The 16,802-nt window shown below is 36.7% G+C and overlaps 1 protein-coding gene across 1 annotated transcript; it reads right to left on the bottom strand.

The window, feature by feature from the left end:
- Positions 1-349: 349 nt before the first annotated feature.
- On the bottom strand, positions 350-14,341 carry bbs7 (Bardet-Biedl syndrome 7). The gene is made up of 19 exons (XM_084133326.1): positions 13,788-14,341; positions 8,676-8,741; positions 8,250-8,312; positions 7,610-7,785; positions 7,316-7,502; positions 7,118-7,190; positions 6,908-7,024; positions 6,600-6,730; positions 6,376-6,460; positions 5,455-5,557; positions 5,145-5,337; positions 2,933-3,007; positions 2,761-2,826; positions 2,511-2,650; positions 2,252-2,416; positions 1,306-1,415; positions 1,082-1,185; positions 881-1,004; positions 350-690 (listed from the first exon to the last, which is right to left on the bottom strand). The coding sequence occupies exons 1-19, from the start codon at positions 13,821-13,823 to the stop codon at positions 557-559; spliced, it is 2,148 nt and encodes a 715-aa protein (XP_083989452.1). The 5' UTR covers positions 13,824-14,341; the 3' UTR covers positions 350-556.
- Positions 14,342-16,802: the final 2,461 nt, after the last annotated feature.

Raw genomic sequence — 16,802 nt, 5'->3', positions numbered from 1 at the left:
GAGTATTGGGACAATTCTTCAATTTGTGGAAATTATATATTTAAAGGTACATGTACTTATGGGCCACCATTACTCAGTACCAAATCGGCTAGTATTTGAGAATTATAATTAATTCAGAAACTTCTGTTCAAAGTTAATTGACTGCTTGCTTGTGTAAGACTTATTCCAATTTTTTTTTCCAAATAATTTCATTACCATCAAACACAACAAAAATCTCCACATCATACATTATATCAGAATTCACTAAAAGCTCAAATCTTTAAAAAAATATATAGATCAAACACATAAGACAAACAGTACCGAATAGGAAAAAAAACAGACATGAAGTTTTCATGATTTTTTTTTATTTCTGTAAAAATGCATCTAGACAATGGATGAGTATTCTAAAAATATAGTAAATAACTGTAGTCACACATAGTTTTTATAATTATTACATTGAACATTTTAATTTAATTCTGTATTGGTACAATCTGTATCCCTATAGTATACCATATTTTTATTGTAAAAACTAAATTCACAAACACATTACTTAACAATGATTGCATTTTACATTCCATTAAGCTTCACTGAAAAAATCCATCAATGAATCAAGTTCATAGTTGTTCAAAATTGCAAGCAGCTGTGAAACCTTTGTTTTGACATTCTGTCCTTTAAATTTGAACTTGTCAATGAAAAGATCAGTGATCATACCTGTAAAAAAAAAACACACAAAATGGTTTGTTTACTTACAGATGTGTCATTATTTCATTTGCAAAGACCTCATTGGAATATACAGGGGTTGTGTGTAAAAACTTTACACTTCATGTAAATAATCTAAAATACAGATTTAAAATGATATATTGTAAAATACAGTCTCCCGTGCTCATCTGAGTTCACTTACCATACAATCGTTCTAAGTGAGCAGGTTGTTTCTTATATTCTTCTAAGAGCTGGGCAGATTCATCCAGTATACTGCGATACTCTGGAATCAGAAAATCTGCATTCCCCTCATGCACCTGCAGCTCCTGCATACAATACACACACACACTTACTAGGCTTCTTTTTTAGCAGACTTTTTTTGTTTGTCTTTTTAATGTTTTACCTTTAAAGCATCAATAAGCTGAACTTTTTTGGCCAAAATCAGCTGATACTCTAGCTTGGGATGAATCATTCGAAGAGTATGGCTCACAGAGTCTTCATTCACCTCTGAAACCAACATAACAACAAACACAGCAAGCACTTATCACTCATATTTGTTGCATGAATAATTAAGATCACTGTAGTCTGACTGCATCCATCAGTTAAAAGATCAGTTTGTGAACTCACCGTAGGATATATTCAGATTGATTTTTCGCTTAGTGGCCTCTTTGGACAAAACATCCTTCAGTATGGATATGGTAGAAATGTTGTCTGATTTGAAGTTTGCTTCACCTTTACTGGAATCCATTAAAATAAGAAACCAAAAACTATTATAATGATTAATCACAACATTTCCTCTAATAATGCAATCATCTAATAGAATCTTTGTCCAACTGTTATTGGCAAAAATAGATATATTTGAAATCAACAACAGCTATGTTTCCTTCCACCTATTTTGCCAACATACGCATAAATAAAAATGCACATAAATAATGTATGTGCTCAATTAAGGTGGATAATATTTGGATAAAGGTGGATAAAAAGGCGCATAAACTAAGATTGCAAACACATTTACCAAATAAATTCTGTGACGCACAACAAAAAATTCACGTCAAGAGAGGATGTGATTGGATAACTGGTCTAACCAGCTGAACAATTTCATTGCACACCATCTCAAATGTTGGTTTGGTCGTTCTGAAACGCCTGAGCCAAAGTCTGTCATCAAAATGATTGGGTATAATTACCTCCCAGAACCCATTTCACACGATTGCGTTCACAAACACCAGACATTCACCTCTGAATGCAAGATAACATGACAGTTGTGCTTTGTCTGCACACTAGTAATTTATGATGTATCAAAAAAGAACCACAGTGACTTTTTTATTTTTATTACAGATATTTGCGCCAGTTTCCAAGAAGCGACAATCTTGTTCTCTTGAACGCATGGGATGAAAACTGTGTTTTATGCAATATTCCAATTTTGCACACAAGTTAAATTAGCAATTTTGGATGGAAACATAGCTAATGACAAAATATAATCAGCCCTTTAACATATGCAAACAAAGATAGATAGTATTTATTTATGGACACATTTCATTAAGATGCATTTGGATAGTGAATTGGTTGGCCTCACCAATAGGTGGCTTCTAGCTGTGTTCCCAAGAAAGTGTTCTGAAAGTAGAAGGTGATGCTGTCTCCTGCCGGGGTTTTCTCTGGGACCTCTGGCAGACAGAACACAACCCAGGAATGGATCTCTGCAAAACTGAACTGTCCTGTCAGTCTCAAGGTGTTCACAGGCCTAGCGATGAAGAGGGAGGATCATGTTAATGTTCATTTGGCAGGATAAATGCATGATATGCAAGGAAGAAGCAGGAGTGTGTTTCTAAGCTCACCGCTCCTGGTCGATTGAGTGTGTCCTCTGGTGGAGGGAAAGCGGTTTGATCTGGTACTGTCGGACTTGGCAGGTTTTGGGCTGAAGCCTTGGGGTCACGTAAGCCTGAAGGGTGCCATACTGACCTTCAATAGACCTCACCTTAGAGAAAAATCAGGACAAATGCTCAAACGCAGCAATTTAAACAAAATACAATACATGTTATTATAATGGGAAACAATCCAAACACAAAATTACAATGAAATAGAGACCTTCAGTTCCAGCCTAGTGGTATTTGCTTGGCACCTGTAGGTGGCGAGGAGGAAGTTCCCATTTGACTGTTGGGTTAGATTAACAAACAAAGACAGTTTGGCAAACACATGTGATGTGATCATTAAGTTAGCTTAATGATGTGGCACATAGGATGGACCACATGTGCATTACCTCTGAATCACATTCGCTGAAACTGACCACTGCTGAATTCTTATCAACATCCAGCAGGTCAATTGGAACATCACTCTGTCAGAGTACAAAAACACATGCAAGTGAATGTAAGGAAACTTCAGTCACACAATGCTGAAATTACAACACATGTAAAAATAATGCTGAATTATTGAAGAAGAGAAGAACTTTGATTAAAATAAATGTTTTATTAAAATAGATAGATACAGTAATCCAGGCATGCTAAAATATACTATAAAACAGAAGAATAGAAGAACATTCTCTTCATATTTACATGATGCCATAGACTATATCTTCTAGTAAATCAATCAAGTGCACCTTTAAGCAAATAATAACATGAGGTTATCTTTTCCTGAAAGAAATTAATACTTTTATTCAACAAGGATGCATTAAATTGATCAAAGGTGACTAAAAATCATTAAAATAAATGCTGTTCTATAAGAATCCTGAAAAAATTATATATTAAGCCACACAACCGTTTTTAACAATGATAACAATAAGAAATATTTCTTAAACACCAAATCAGCATATAAGAATGATTTCTGAAGGACCATGTGACACTGAAGACTGGAGTAATGGCTGTTGAAAATCAAAGTTTTCGAATTATAATAATATTTCACAATATTACTGCTTTATGCTTTGATCAAATGAATGCAGCCTTGGTGAACATAGGAGACTTCTTTAAAAAAAACAACAACAATAATTCTTACCAACCCCAAGCTTTAAAACACTAGTGTACATAACTAAAAGCAGGATGAACAGGGAACTACACTAGCCTTTTCCACTGGTGGCACTTGCGCTACTAACTTTTTCAGTTACTGGCGCAAAACATGATTTGTTCGCACAAATTATTTATAGTAAGCCGCTCTGGATAATAATGACCAATAATGAAACTGTATTGCATACAGATGTGCTTTTTATTTTACTTGCCATCTTTTAAACCACATGCCTTCTTTTTTTTGTTTTCTTTAACATTGGTTGGGATAGATTTACTGCAATAGAAAATACAGTACACAATAAAGTGCAAAATGGATTTCAACATGCTATGGTTGGCACAGATGGGCAGAATCCTGAACTCTTAAGTAGTGATGCACCGATGTGAAAATTGTGGCCGATACAGATAACTGATATTAATATTGCTGGTATGGCCGATACCGATATTTACCAATGTCGATATCTCTGTATAGAAAACAAATTTACTGATAATGAAATAAAGAGATATTTTCCAAAACACTTTTTTTTTTTTTTTTTACTTTAAAAATGACTGATATTGGGCACCTTTACCTGTGTGCAAAATATGTCACACATAGGACACACATGCATTATATTGCATTGCATGTAATGTGTGCTGGTCAACTTGTCTAACATTAAGAAACCCCCTAGAAAACAGTAAAAAAAAAAACCAAAAAAAACAGGAACATTGTGTACAATTAAGATAGGCTACTTAATTTACTATTCCAATATCCAAATATGATACTAAATAGCACAGGGAAAAGGGCTTCTATTTGTGACGTGCTGTCTTTGCGTTTGAACATTGCACATTTTAAACAGGACACGCATTAGCTGAATAAATGTTAGCCAATACAAACATATTTATAGAAAACAGTTGACAATGAATAGACAGGAGTCCAATAATAGCATAACGAATCACTTATTCTAAAAATAATATCAAGTATAAGTTAGACAAATCCGACATATAATGAGGGCTGTGTTAACAGTAAAACGTCCGTCATTTAACGAATTTTAAAAACACGGATGGATAATACAAAATGCTTTCTGACATTTTGACAGAAAAAAAACAAGCAAGAACAAAATTTTAACTATAGCCCATCAATTTTCATTTTACAATTATCTTCTCTCTCTGTGTGCGCGCGTCCGTGTTTGTGAGAGAGAGAGAGCTCGCGCAGCACTGATACAATGGTACGTTTTAATCTAAGTAACGGTCGCGGGGCTGAAGCCAACTTGATGTGTTCAATGCTCAGAGCACAAAACGTATTCTTAAAATACACATTTCTGTTTTAATAAATGCTCATAGTAAATCATAGCATATTGCCTAAAACATAGGTACAAAAATAATCAGTGATACATTTGCGACCCATTAAAAATTAGGGTCGCAATGGCATTTCAAAAGGTCGCATATGCGACCATTTTGGTTGCAGTGTAGTTCCCTGATGAATCAGTGTATTTCTCTAACCTGTAGCAGCAGGTTGTCAATGGCAGTCTGCACCTCTAGTGTGAGGCTGTAGCTGGCATCATCCTGGCACAATGTGAACTTGTCATTGATGCTAAAGACTGGCACAGCGGACACAGCCGTGCTGGACTGAGAGCTCTGCTGGTATTTTTCTCTCCCCTGCAATACTTTCACCTGCAACTGCTCCAACTCAGCCCTAAAACATGCACAAGCAAACTAGGCATGTCAGAAAGCATTGTAAAATCTATACCAGTTTAGTTAGCAGATCTTTTAGACTGATCATCATGGCGAGAAACAGCTGGATGTGTAGTACCGGAGTGCGGACACCTTGCCCTGGGTCTCCCGGCTCATCTTGATCTCATCCCCCGGGCCTGCTACCATCTGCTGAGGCTCTGTGGTGAGACCTGACACCCATCCTGGAAACCAGCCACATGACCACATATTGCTTATGAGCTCTCAGACAGCACAGGTGAATGATAAACTGTAGAGTTTTAAAATGCCCCTCTAATGATTTTCAGATATTTCCTTTCACGTAGTGAGTAATATAGCTATTTGTGAATGTAAAATGTCTGCAAAGTGCATGATAAATGGAGTTAGTCTCCCACAAGAAAGAACCTATTCAGAAACGAGTTGTCAGTAATTCCAGTCTTATTTCCTGCAAGAACTACGTAGGTTTGTAACAAATTTGCATAATGCCAGCCCATGGTCTTCATTAGCTGCCTGGGAACAATATTACGGTCTCCTCTGACCTGTCCTCAAACACTGTAGCTGTAGCCGAGGCCTGGAAGAGTTTGGATTAAATTGATGTGGTAAAACCAATGACATTGTTACAGTTCGTATCGGTGTGTATACAAGTGTTGAGGAAGCCTCCGGAACTAAATTACAAATATGGTAATATAGGCGCTTTGTTTCCGACACGCACTGTGTAGACCATTCACAACAGACTGAGCCATCTGACCAATCAGAGCAGAGTAGGCTCTTGGAAAGGAGGGATTTAGAGACTTTATTGAATTCTTTACCATTTTAGATGGCTTGAGAAAAGAGGTGATATTGCATGTAAATTATAAGAAAATGTTTTTTTGACCTTGGATGCATGTAAAACTATTGTAGAAGACATTCAAAACAAATTTAGGAACCTTTAAAATAGCATAATAGGGTCACTTTTAGCACTAACATCATCCACACAGTATTGTTGTCATAAAAGACATGCTTTTATCTAACAGCCAAAGCTAACCTGTGTAAGTTGTTGTAAGAACTTCATTGTACATTTCCTTTCCGACGCAGCCGCCCTGGATTGATGTGACACTCTCAGACAAAACCTTGAAAACACAGAAAGACAAATATCACAATTGTAGTGTGGCAGAATTTAATTTGAGACAACTTCTTACCTGCTTTTTCAGAAACAAAACAAGGGTTTTCCATTAATCTCAGATCTCGTATGATTTATTTGACACTCACATGCTCAAATCGCAGTGCTGGTTCATTTGAACCATCCAAATTGTAGACCTCCACAGTCCCATCATCCCTTCCCACCAGGATGTCCTTTACACCATCACCAGTAATGTCAAATGAATCGATGCAAAGCACACCTTGAAAAGACCAACACAGACTAGCATGAGTACAATTATATGGCAATAAAACAGGCATTATAGCTCATCCAAAAAATAACAGCATAAAGGTTTGGTAATGCACGGCAAATAGATAAATATGTCTCAAATAATAGTGCAGTTAAAGTAAATAGTTTTCTACACTTTTTATTTTCCTACCTCCCTTTTTCTTCTCATTATCCAGTTCCCAACTAGCAATGGGTCCAGATTTGGTTATTTGCACAAGACCCAGTTTCCCATCAGCTGTTCCATAAAGAACCTCTTCACCACCTTTTCCTGTGGACCAAGATTTTATGCATGATCAAATTCGCACACTCAACCAATACACGCTTTCCCAATAAAATGAATGATCATATTTTTAGCACATACCTCCATCTCTGTTAAGAAGTTCTAGAACAGTCGGAGGTCCGGGCACTTCTACATCGTACTGAAGGTCAGATCCCTGATGGAGCACAAAGTGTAGAATGACTGTGGACCTGAGTCTGTTCTATTATGTATATTATGACCACAAGCGATTGCTAAATTATAACTGGGTAACAAAGTACAGACAAAGGGTGGCAAATATACCTGCAATACTCGAAGTACCCTGTCCTGGCAGGCCAGGATGGGCACAGTACGGCCCACGGTCTCCACAGGTAAACACAGGACGTCATTGATCTTGTCTCCTGAGAGGTAGTAGTCCTGATCCTTGCAGTCACAGTAATGGTTATAAATGTAACTGGCACACACAAACAGATCTGCCCCTGAGACATGCCTGAGGAAAAAAAGGCAAAACAAGAAGAGATGCATCCAATACACTGTCAAATCTGCTAATCATTAATATAGAGATAGACACAGTCTGAAAAACAAGCAAGATCTCACATGGCATTGATGCTCTCTGTTAGGTTGGCCTCAAATGTAAGGAACTGTTTGCCCTTTTTAGTGTATCCCCTCACTTCAGAGCCAGAGCTCACAAAGATCTTTTCCTGTGGGGTGCCCAACGCCCCTCCAAGCTCAAGTCTGGAGATCTTCTGTCCTGGGAGCGATTTGAACACAGGCTGACAAAAGAGACAGACATTTATTCTTCCTTTGAAGAAGTTATTTTGTTAGTTTATATCAATATATATTTATCGGTAACACTTTACAATAAGATTCCATTCCATTAAGGTTCTATTTCAATATATTTGTAAATGGAATTTATTCCTGTGATGCAAATCTGAATTGTCAGCAGCCATTAATCCAGTATTCAGTGTCGCATGAGCCTTCAGAAATCATTCTAATATGCTAAATTTGGTGCTCAAGAAACATTTATTATCAATTTTGAAAACAGTTGTGCCTGCTTAATATTGTTGTGGAAACCATTTTTTTTTTCAGGCTTCTTTTAAATAGAAAGTTCAAAAGAACACCATTTATTTGAAATAAAAATCTTTTGCTGTCAATTTTGTTCTTTAAAAAAATCTTACTGACCCCAAACTTTCGATCGCAAGTGTACATTGAAACAGGAAACACTTCTGATACATACCACAGCCTCCCCTTTTTTCATTCCAAAACAGGTCACGACACCATCATGATCTGCAACAGCCACCTGAAATGAGAAAATGACAAGATACACCAACAGCTTCATTTGTAAAGCCATCAGGATGCCCATAGACAAATAAGGGGGGAAATATCACGCACATGCTCAAATAAATAGGACATGTTGCATGCTCTTTCACAAGTGGGGTCTAATCTCCAGCTTACCTTGTTCTATACTTTCAGTCAGTTTTAAGATGGAAGTTTCTATTACAAGAATATTCCCTGTTCAAGTCGATTACTGACAATGTAATTTAATGTATGTAAAGTGAAGTATGATTAATATTATTTGTGTTATGAGGTATGGTAGTAACTATTTACTGAGTTTGATTTACACTAAACCTGGAAAACTATTTCAAAAGGGATGTAGACATACCTTCTGAGTTGCTTTTCGCCCCACAGAAGGGAGGAGTTTCATGGTTTTTTGAGATGTCACTCCAACCTGAGAAAACAATGACGGCATAACCATTAATACATTTTCATTCTGATAATTAAACTAACAATTGTACCCATATATCAACTTTACAAATGCCAATAATCCACTCAGCCACATGACTCACAAGTGTGCTTTCTATGTAAACCAATCAAAGACCAAATGCATTTTTGGCATCACTGTAAATCACAGCAGATGTACAGTAGTGGCCAAAAGTGGCCAAGGAAAAATCATCTGGAAAAAAAACACACATCTAAAACCAAAGCTTGGTGTCAATTGTTAGGGGTTCAAGCACGAAGTGCTGAAACCCTATTGTAATTGTACTGATTTTTATTATTATTATTATTATTATTATTATTTTCCCCTTAAACGCATCGTGCAGACCAAACCGTAAGAGCTGGAACCTTGAAACTTGGCCAAATGGTAGTCCTCAATTTGGGGAGAACCTATAAAAGTATGACCCCGATTGGCCCATAGGTGGCGCTATAGCAACCAAAAGCGCAAAACTGCTCATAACTACTAGACCGTATGTCGTAGACTCAAGTGTCTTATATCATTGGAAAGCTGGACGCCTGACGAACAAAACGTATATCTCCGATTTCATTTCCGCCATGATAGATTTTCCGCCATTTTGAATTTTGTCAAAAACCTACTTTTGCGAACTAGTCCTAGGTTTTTCGCCCGATCGGAACCAATCCAGTGCAGAAATGTTCTCTTGAGTCTGAATATCAAAAACTATCGAAAAAAAGTTGAAATTTCGATTCACGGACGCTAAGGGGCGCCAAAACGTACGTCGTGGGCAGGGCCTATTTTACTAAAATGGCTATAACTCCAGAAGTAAATGAGGTATCTTCACCAAACTTGGTACACATGTGTAAGAGGTCAATCTGAGGTCACAGTAAAAAAACCGCGGCGATTGGCCACATGGTGGCGCTATAACATGAAAAAAACATAAAACAGGCTATAACCACCTGACCGTTAGTCCGATTGACTTGAAAATTGGTATGCAGTGTCTTGGTCCAAGGTGCCATGTATGTGTATGAGGACATTGGCGTATCTCAAAAAACATGGCCGCCATCGGCCAATGAAATTTGAGCACCTATTAGACAAGGTTAACGGAGGCCGATCGGAACGAAACTCGATGGGCATGTTCGACTCAAGGCCCTAGAGGTCTGTAAGAATTTTGAAAGAAATCGGCCACTAGTTGGCGCTAACGAGTTTTATGGCTCTGTAATCACGTGGTGTTACAAATATCCACACAATATGCATATCATTTGATAGATCTCCTCATCCTGAACAACTTTGCCTCAAGAACCATTGCTGTCAATCAAACCGTTCATTAAATATTCGCAAACATGTTAAAAACCTACTTTTGCGAACTAGTCCTAGGTTTTTCGCCCGATCGGAACCAGACCAGTCTAGGACAATTCTCTGGACTCTCTAGATCAAAAACTATCAAAAAAAAGTTGAACTTTTGCATTTGGATGGCTCTAATAGGGTCATTTATAAAATGGGCGTGTCAAAATACATTAAAAAGCCTATAAATCCTAAATAAAAACTCAGAACTTCACAAAAAGTGGTCAGCATATGTGACATAACATCATTAACAAGCATGAAAAATTCTATGGAGATCGGACGATAGGTGGCGCTATAACTGTTAAAAAGCTTTAAAATCATATATTTCCTATGGTAAACTGCCTGTATTGGCTGTAAATGGTCTTTTCCATCTCTGATCATATAATTTTCATATCATAATGTTCAAAACTAGTGCAATACAATTCTCTGGACTCACTAGATCAATAATTGTCAGAAAAAGTTGAACTACTTCATTTGGATAGCTATAATAGGTTCACTTCAAAATCTGGCCTTTACCAAGTGTCCCCGAAAGCCTATATCTCTTTAATCAATGCTCAGACCTTCTTAAAAACAAGTCAGAACGTGTGAAATATCACCCTGAACAAGCATGAAAATTTTCAGACAGATCGGACAAAATTTGCCTCTATAACAGTTAAAAAGGTGAAAATGATATGAATTAATGGCATGTTAAGCCAATAAGTGGTATTTTACTGCCCCCCGCTGTTTAAAATAGTCATTTTCTCATATTGGTATTGGTATCAGCCATGGTAAATCATGATAAATGATGGTGTGTGTGTGTGTGTGTGTGTGTGTGTGTGTGTGTGTGTGTGTGTGTGTGTGTGTGTGTGTGGTACAAATATAACAAAGGTTTTATTTTCCAACATGAAAACAAACATAACAGAGTGCTAGTGCACAAACAATAACCGACAATGATAATGGATGAGAGGGGAACTTAAATACACAGATCAAGACAAGGACAACAGGTGACGGTTATGATGATGAGGAGCAGGTGATGATGAGGAGGGTGATGAGGAGCAGGTGCAGGTGATGACGACAGATAGTGAATGTGATGAAGACAGAAGGTGAATGTGATGAAGGTGAATGTGACACCAATATCACTAAAACATTTGTGTGTGTGTGTGTGTGTGTGTGTGTGTGTGTGTGTGTAGCATTATTGTGTGTAGCATATGTAGCAAGTATGCATTATTGAGTTAACATGGAAACACTGGTTTGCTTTAGTGCAGAAAACTGGTCAAAATCATGAGGTTTAAAGTGAAAGTGAGCCAATAAGTGGTCTTCTACTGCCCTCTGCTGGCCATTCTACTTATTAATTAAATTTTTCCACATGTGCTTGCATTTATACTTGAATACACACTAAAAATCACTTATATAGCAATAACTATTATAACACAATCATATTTTGTCAGTGTTAATCACTTTATTTGCACTGACACTTCAAATAATTGCTAGTAATGTGGTAAATCATGGTAAATCATGGTTAACTATGCTGTGTGTGTGTGTCTGTGTGTGTGTGTGTGTGTGTGTGTGTGTGTGTGTGTGTGTGTGTGTGTGTGTGTGTGTAAGCATGCATTGAGTTAACATGGATAAACTGGTTTGCTTTAGTGCAGAAAACTGGTTTAAAGTGAAAGTGAGCCAATAAGTGGTCTTCTACTGCCCTCTGCTGGCCATTCTACTTATTAATGAAATATTTCAACATGTGCTTGCATTCATACTTGAATACACACTAAAAAAATCACTTATATAGCAATAACTTTTATAACACAATCATATTTTGTCAGTGTTAATCACTTTATTTGCACTGACACTTCAAATAATTGCTAGTAATGTGATAAATCAGGCTAGAAACATGGTAAATCAAAGTAAATAATACTAGATTGTCGTTTATCTCCTGGTAAATAATACTAGAACGTGGTATATCATGGTAAATCATGGTTAACTAAACTGTGTGTGTATGTGTGTGTGTGTGTGTGTGTGTGTGTGTGTGTGTGTGTGTGTGTGTGTGTGTGTGTGTGTAAGCATGCATTGAGTTAACATGGAAAAACTGGTTTGCTTTAGTGCAGAAAACTGGTTTAAAGTGAAAGTGAGCCAATAAGTGGTCTTCTAGTGCCCTCTGCTGGCCATTCTACTCAATAATGAAATATTTTAAGTCAAGTCAAGTCAAGTCAAGTATATTTGTATAGCGCTTTTCACAATACAGATTGTATCAAAGCAGCTTCACAGTATTAAATTAAAATAATACAACAAGGTTTGTTTCTAGTGGAATTTATTGATAAAATCAAATTAGATATCCCCAGAATATCCCCAACTGAGCAAGCCAAAGGCAACAGTGGCAAGGAACCGAAAAACTCCATCAAGTGACCTAATAGTGTCCTAAAACTCCATCAGGTGACCCAATGGAGAAAAAAAAAACCTTGGGAGAACCCAGGCTCAGTCGGGGGCCAGTTCTCCTCTGGCGTTTATTAACTAGAGGCCGGATTGTAATTTGAACTGTAAGATTAAAAATATTATATGAATGCCTGGCTGAAGAGATGCGACTTTAATCTAGTTTTAAACTGGGAGAGCGAGTCTGAGCAACGAACAGTATCAGGAAGGCTATTCCAGAGTTTTGGAGCTTTTACATGTGCTTTTGCATTCATACTTGGACACACACTAAAAATCACGTATATAACTAACTATTATAACACAATAATATTTTGTCAGTGTTCATCACCTCATTTGCACTGACACTTCACATAATTGCTAGTAATGTGGTTAATCATGCTAGAAACATTGTAAATCATAGTAAATAATACTGAAATGAGGTGTATCAAGGTAAATCATGCTAGAATCCTAATAAATCATTCTGGAACATGGTATATGATAGTAAATCATGCTAGAATCATATTAAATAATTCTAGAATGTGGCAAATCGTTGTGGGAGGAGCCTATTTTACTCAAATGGCTATAACTCAAGAAGTAAATGAGATATCTTCACCAAACTCAGTACACATGTGTATGGGTTCAATTTGAGGTCACAGTAAACAATTTTATGGAGATCGGACCATAGGTGGCGCTATAACTGTTAAAAAGCTTTAAAACCATATATATCCCATGGCAAATTGCCTGTATTGGCTGTAAATGGTCTTTTCCATCTATTATGTCAGTGGTTACATGCTTGCTAAATAAATCTTAATAACTTTTGATGCTTTTGTGCTTAAATGCCTTAAAGGCCTTAACTGCTTGAACCCCGATAAATGCTGCTTGCAGCTTTAATTTTATTTGTGATGATAACGTAATGAAACGTGCAGACATAATGTTTGGCCAGGCTGAAAATAACATGCAAAAACAAGAAAGACCAACGAAATATTAATAACTGATTATATTATAGTCAGTGTATTGCTTTTTCCTCCTGTAAGCTTTTTGTTTTTCTATGCATTTTTTTTGCTTAGTAAAATAAAACCTGTAGCTGCAGTTTGCCCTATTTGTGCCAAATAATTTGTCAGATAAATACCTTAACCGAGTTTAGTGTTTTGTTCTTCCCTCATATTTAAAAAAAAATATATCAAATATTTTCCGCATGTTTTGATGGTTTAAACGAACTTGTAGGGTAATTAAAAAGATACCCTCCGTACATCACTTTTGACCACTAACGTTACGTTACTGTACAAATGTGTGCATATAGGAATGTTGAGGTCTTACCTGGAGATAATCAACGTGGTTTAAGTTTAATTCCATTTCGTTTGATAGAATAATCACTCCACAGATCCTATTGAATTATGACAGCTTAACTGTTTTTTTATGCTTAGCGTTGATAATTTAAGATGTTCTAGTGCAGTTCCTTGTAATTAATTCCCTAAGATGCTACTTTGAAACAGAAATATATATATATATTTCGAGCTTTTCCGACAGACATATAACACAGTGGTCCCGCTAGTAGTCACAACCGACTGGATTATCCTGCGGATTAGTTAGTTAGTTAGTGGCTGATTCTGCTGCAGATGAACTGGCTAACGTTAACGTTAGCTGTGCCAGTTTGTCCGCTTTACAAGTTGATTCATGTCGCGTCAATATATAGCAACCCCCATTCCGCCTATTCGTAGACATTTATCCAAACAATATGCTTTGATCCGCATATAAAAAGAATAATCCGACTAAGTACAACAGCAAAAGTGTTTTTGTTTGCAGCTAACACGTTTCTTCTGTAGCGCCGCCATGTTTGTCAGCCAGCCACCCAAACTATCTCTGGTTACTATGGTAACAGCAACGAGATTTGTTCAAAACACTGGGAATATTTTTTTATTTAATTCAAGCTCAAGTCAGAAGCATCTGAACACAATTTTATCTGAACATTATTTTTTCCTGATACCCTAAAAACCTGATAATACAGTCTTGAAATGTGGATAAAGGAAACTGGTTTCACGAAAATCTTATTACAGTAAGAAAGAAGTTAGGATTCAGGAAAGTATTCATATAAGGGGGAAAATAGAACTAAAAGTTATATCCTCCTAGAAAAAAAGAATGAATTTTGACAATCCCCCCCCATGTCATTACATTGTTTAGACTGAGCATAAGAAACAAATGATTATTTTTGAAAAGATTTTTTATTCATAATTTTGTTATGCTATGTCCACTGTAGTGGAAACCAGGACGCATTTGTTTAAAAAAACAAAAATACAATAAATGACATGTAAAGGCAATTTCTTTTTTCATTTACCAATACATTTTTAGGTTTACTTTGTTTAAAGATTATTCTCAACTCCATGTGTTATGAAAGATATAACAGAATGAATTGATAGGCTACCTTTATGCAATATGTGGGTAAAATGGCCATAAATTAATCCCATTAATTCAGATTTAATGGTAGTGCCATTAAATACAATGTCACTACACTCTGTCCAATTTCCATATTAATGTGTTCTTGGGGCAACATGTAATGAAAAAATAAGTGTTATAAAGGAGTAGGCTAATAAATGACAACATTTTCATAATAATATCTAATATTTCATTGGAATATTGATATATAATTTATTTCCCTATTCACTTGCCATTTCTCCCAAAATGCCTGATACACATGATGGTGTCCTCTAAAGTGGACATCTATCAAATCAATGGCCTATTTTGTAACAGAAAGTCATATTTTGATTAGAAACCACATAACCCTGAGATGTTGATGTATGACAAACAATTTGAAAATTAATCAGATTTAAATGATAATTACACAATATTATCATATTTCCATAAGAGTGCAAAATTTGATCACTAAATTAATGTCAGTCATTTTAAGGATAAAGGAGAAGTTGTTGTCATTGTGAAACCTCTAAACATTTGGTATCTTTGAAAAGCCACGAATGTGCTCTTTACAGTACATCCAGACTTAAAACGGTGACATGTATGCTGTCAGAGAAATTCACTAAAATATAATGTCCACTACAGAGGACAAAAGTCTATTCCTGGGTTCCAGGAGGATATTTTAACTAATTCATTCACATGTTTTTAGTTTTAATCTTATATAGTTTGTTATTGAAGCTGATGCATGTTTTGTGGATACAGCCCAATAAAACTAGGCTGACAAACCAGTCTGACTGTGGGTTGGGAGACCAGTGAAGACCAGCAAACCATTTTAGGCTGGTTTAATCATCAGACACACACACACACACGCACACACACACACACACACAGTGGATGAAGGGAGTGGATGTGACTCAACAACAGCAGGAGGGGGTGCAGCTGCAGAGAAGACTTCAAGCATCATTCTCATTTTGCACAACACCAAAGAGACAAAGCACGCTTCCTTGTGGATTATAAATTAAGATTTGACAGCGGGACATCAAGAACCTGTCATGGATAAATCTGGCAAACCAAGTTCCATATCACCTGGCTTCATCAGAGGATTCCCTGAAGTGCTGCAGTAGTTTTATGCAATTTTATTGCAACTGATGCCTTCCCCAAGGAGGTTCCTGGAGGCATCCACATCCTTGCCTCTTATAGCGGGATGGGGCTGGAACATAAGTGTGTATGTAGGGCTCTTCACAGTCCTGCTGGTTCTGATGGGACTTCTTCTGTGGATGCTGATGAAACAGCTCGGGAACTCTGTAGGCAAGAGCCTTCAGCCACATCTGGGTTCCTGCAGACGTCAAATGTTCTGAGGGAGAAACGTCGGATAAGGATTCAGCTCTGATTTCTGAAACAGCTGGACAATTAAAGATGTGACTGAAAATACAGTGCATGGGAGTAATGAAAGAATGCAAAACAGTATTGAGGACTTTTAAAGCTTTGCAAAGGAAATGTGAGATGTATTTACGGACTTTCATCTATTGCATATGATGCTTTGTATGTTCCAGCACACACAATTGTGTTTAAGAAGCGCGAATTTTCGATTCCAAAATGTCAAATTGTTATTCTGACATCAGTTCTTTGTAACACAGATACACAAAAATTAATTTACTATGCAGTAAAGAACTCAGTCAATATTTCTGCTAATATTTTCAGGGTAAGAATAGATTTATTCCCCCTACTTGTTGTCCTTGGCATGAAGAGGGTATGAGACTGAAATCAATTATATTGCATATTGAGAAAATGTCTTGAATGAAAAACGACTTTCCATGACGCAACCCTAAATTCCTTTAGGAATTGGTAATTCCAAATAGGGACCTGTCGCACTCAATACTGTTCAAACATAATGTTTGGGTCACAAAATATTCTGATAGCTTTGTA

The sequence above is a fragment of the Abramis brama genome (genome assembly GCF_963993115.1).
Source record: "Abramis brama genome assembly, chromosome: 13".
NCBI lineage: Eukaryota > Metazoa > Chordata > Actinopteri > Cypriniformes > Leuciscidae > Abramis > Abramis brama.
Note: the sequence above shows the minus strand (reverse complement) of the source record. Positions and strands in the feature narration are given on the sequence as shown.

What these genes read in the sequence shown, in the direction of transcription:
- bbs7 (XM_084133326.1), bottom strand. Translation starts at nt 13,823, where the DNA reads ATGGAATTAAACTTAAACCACGTTGATTATCTCCAG. An exon ending in TCTTACAACAACTTACACAG is followed by an intron (nt 5,558 to 6,375) that starts GTTAGCTTTGGC and finishes GCTGGTTTCCAG; the next exon opens with GATGGGTGTCAGGTCTCACC. An exon ending in CCACTAGGCTGGAACTGAAG is followed by an intron (nt 2,651 to 2,760) that starts GTCTCTATTTCA and finishes TTTTTCTCTAAG; the next exon opens with GTGAGGTCTATTGAAGGTCA.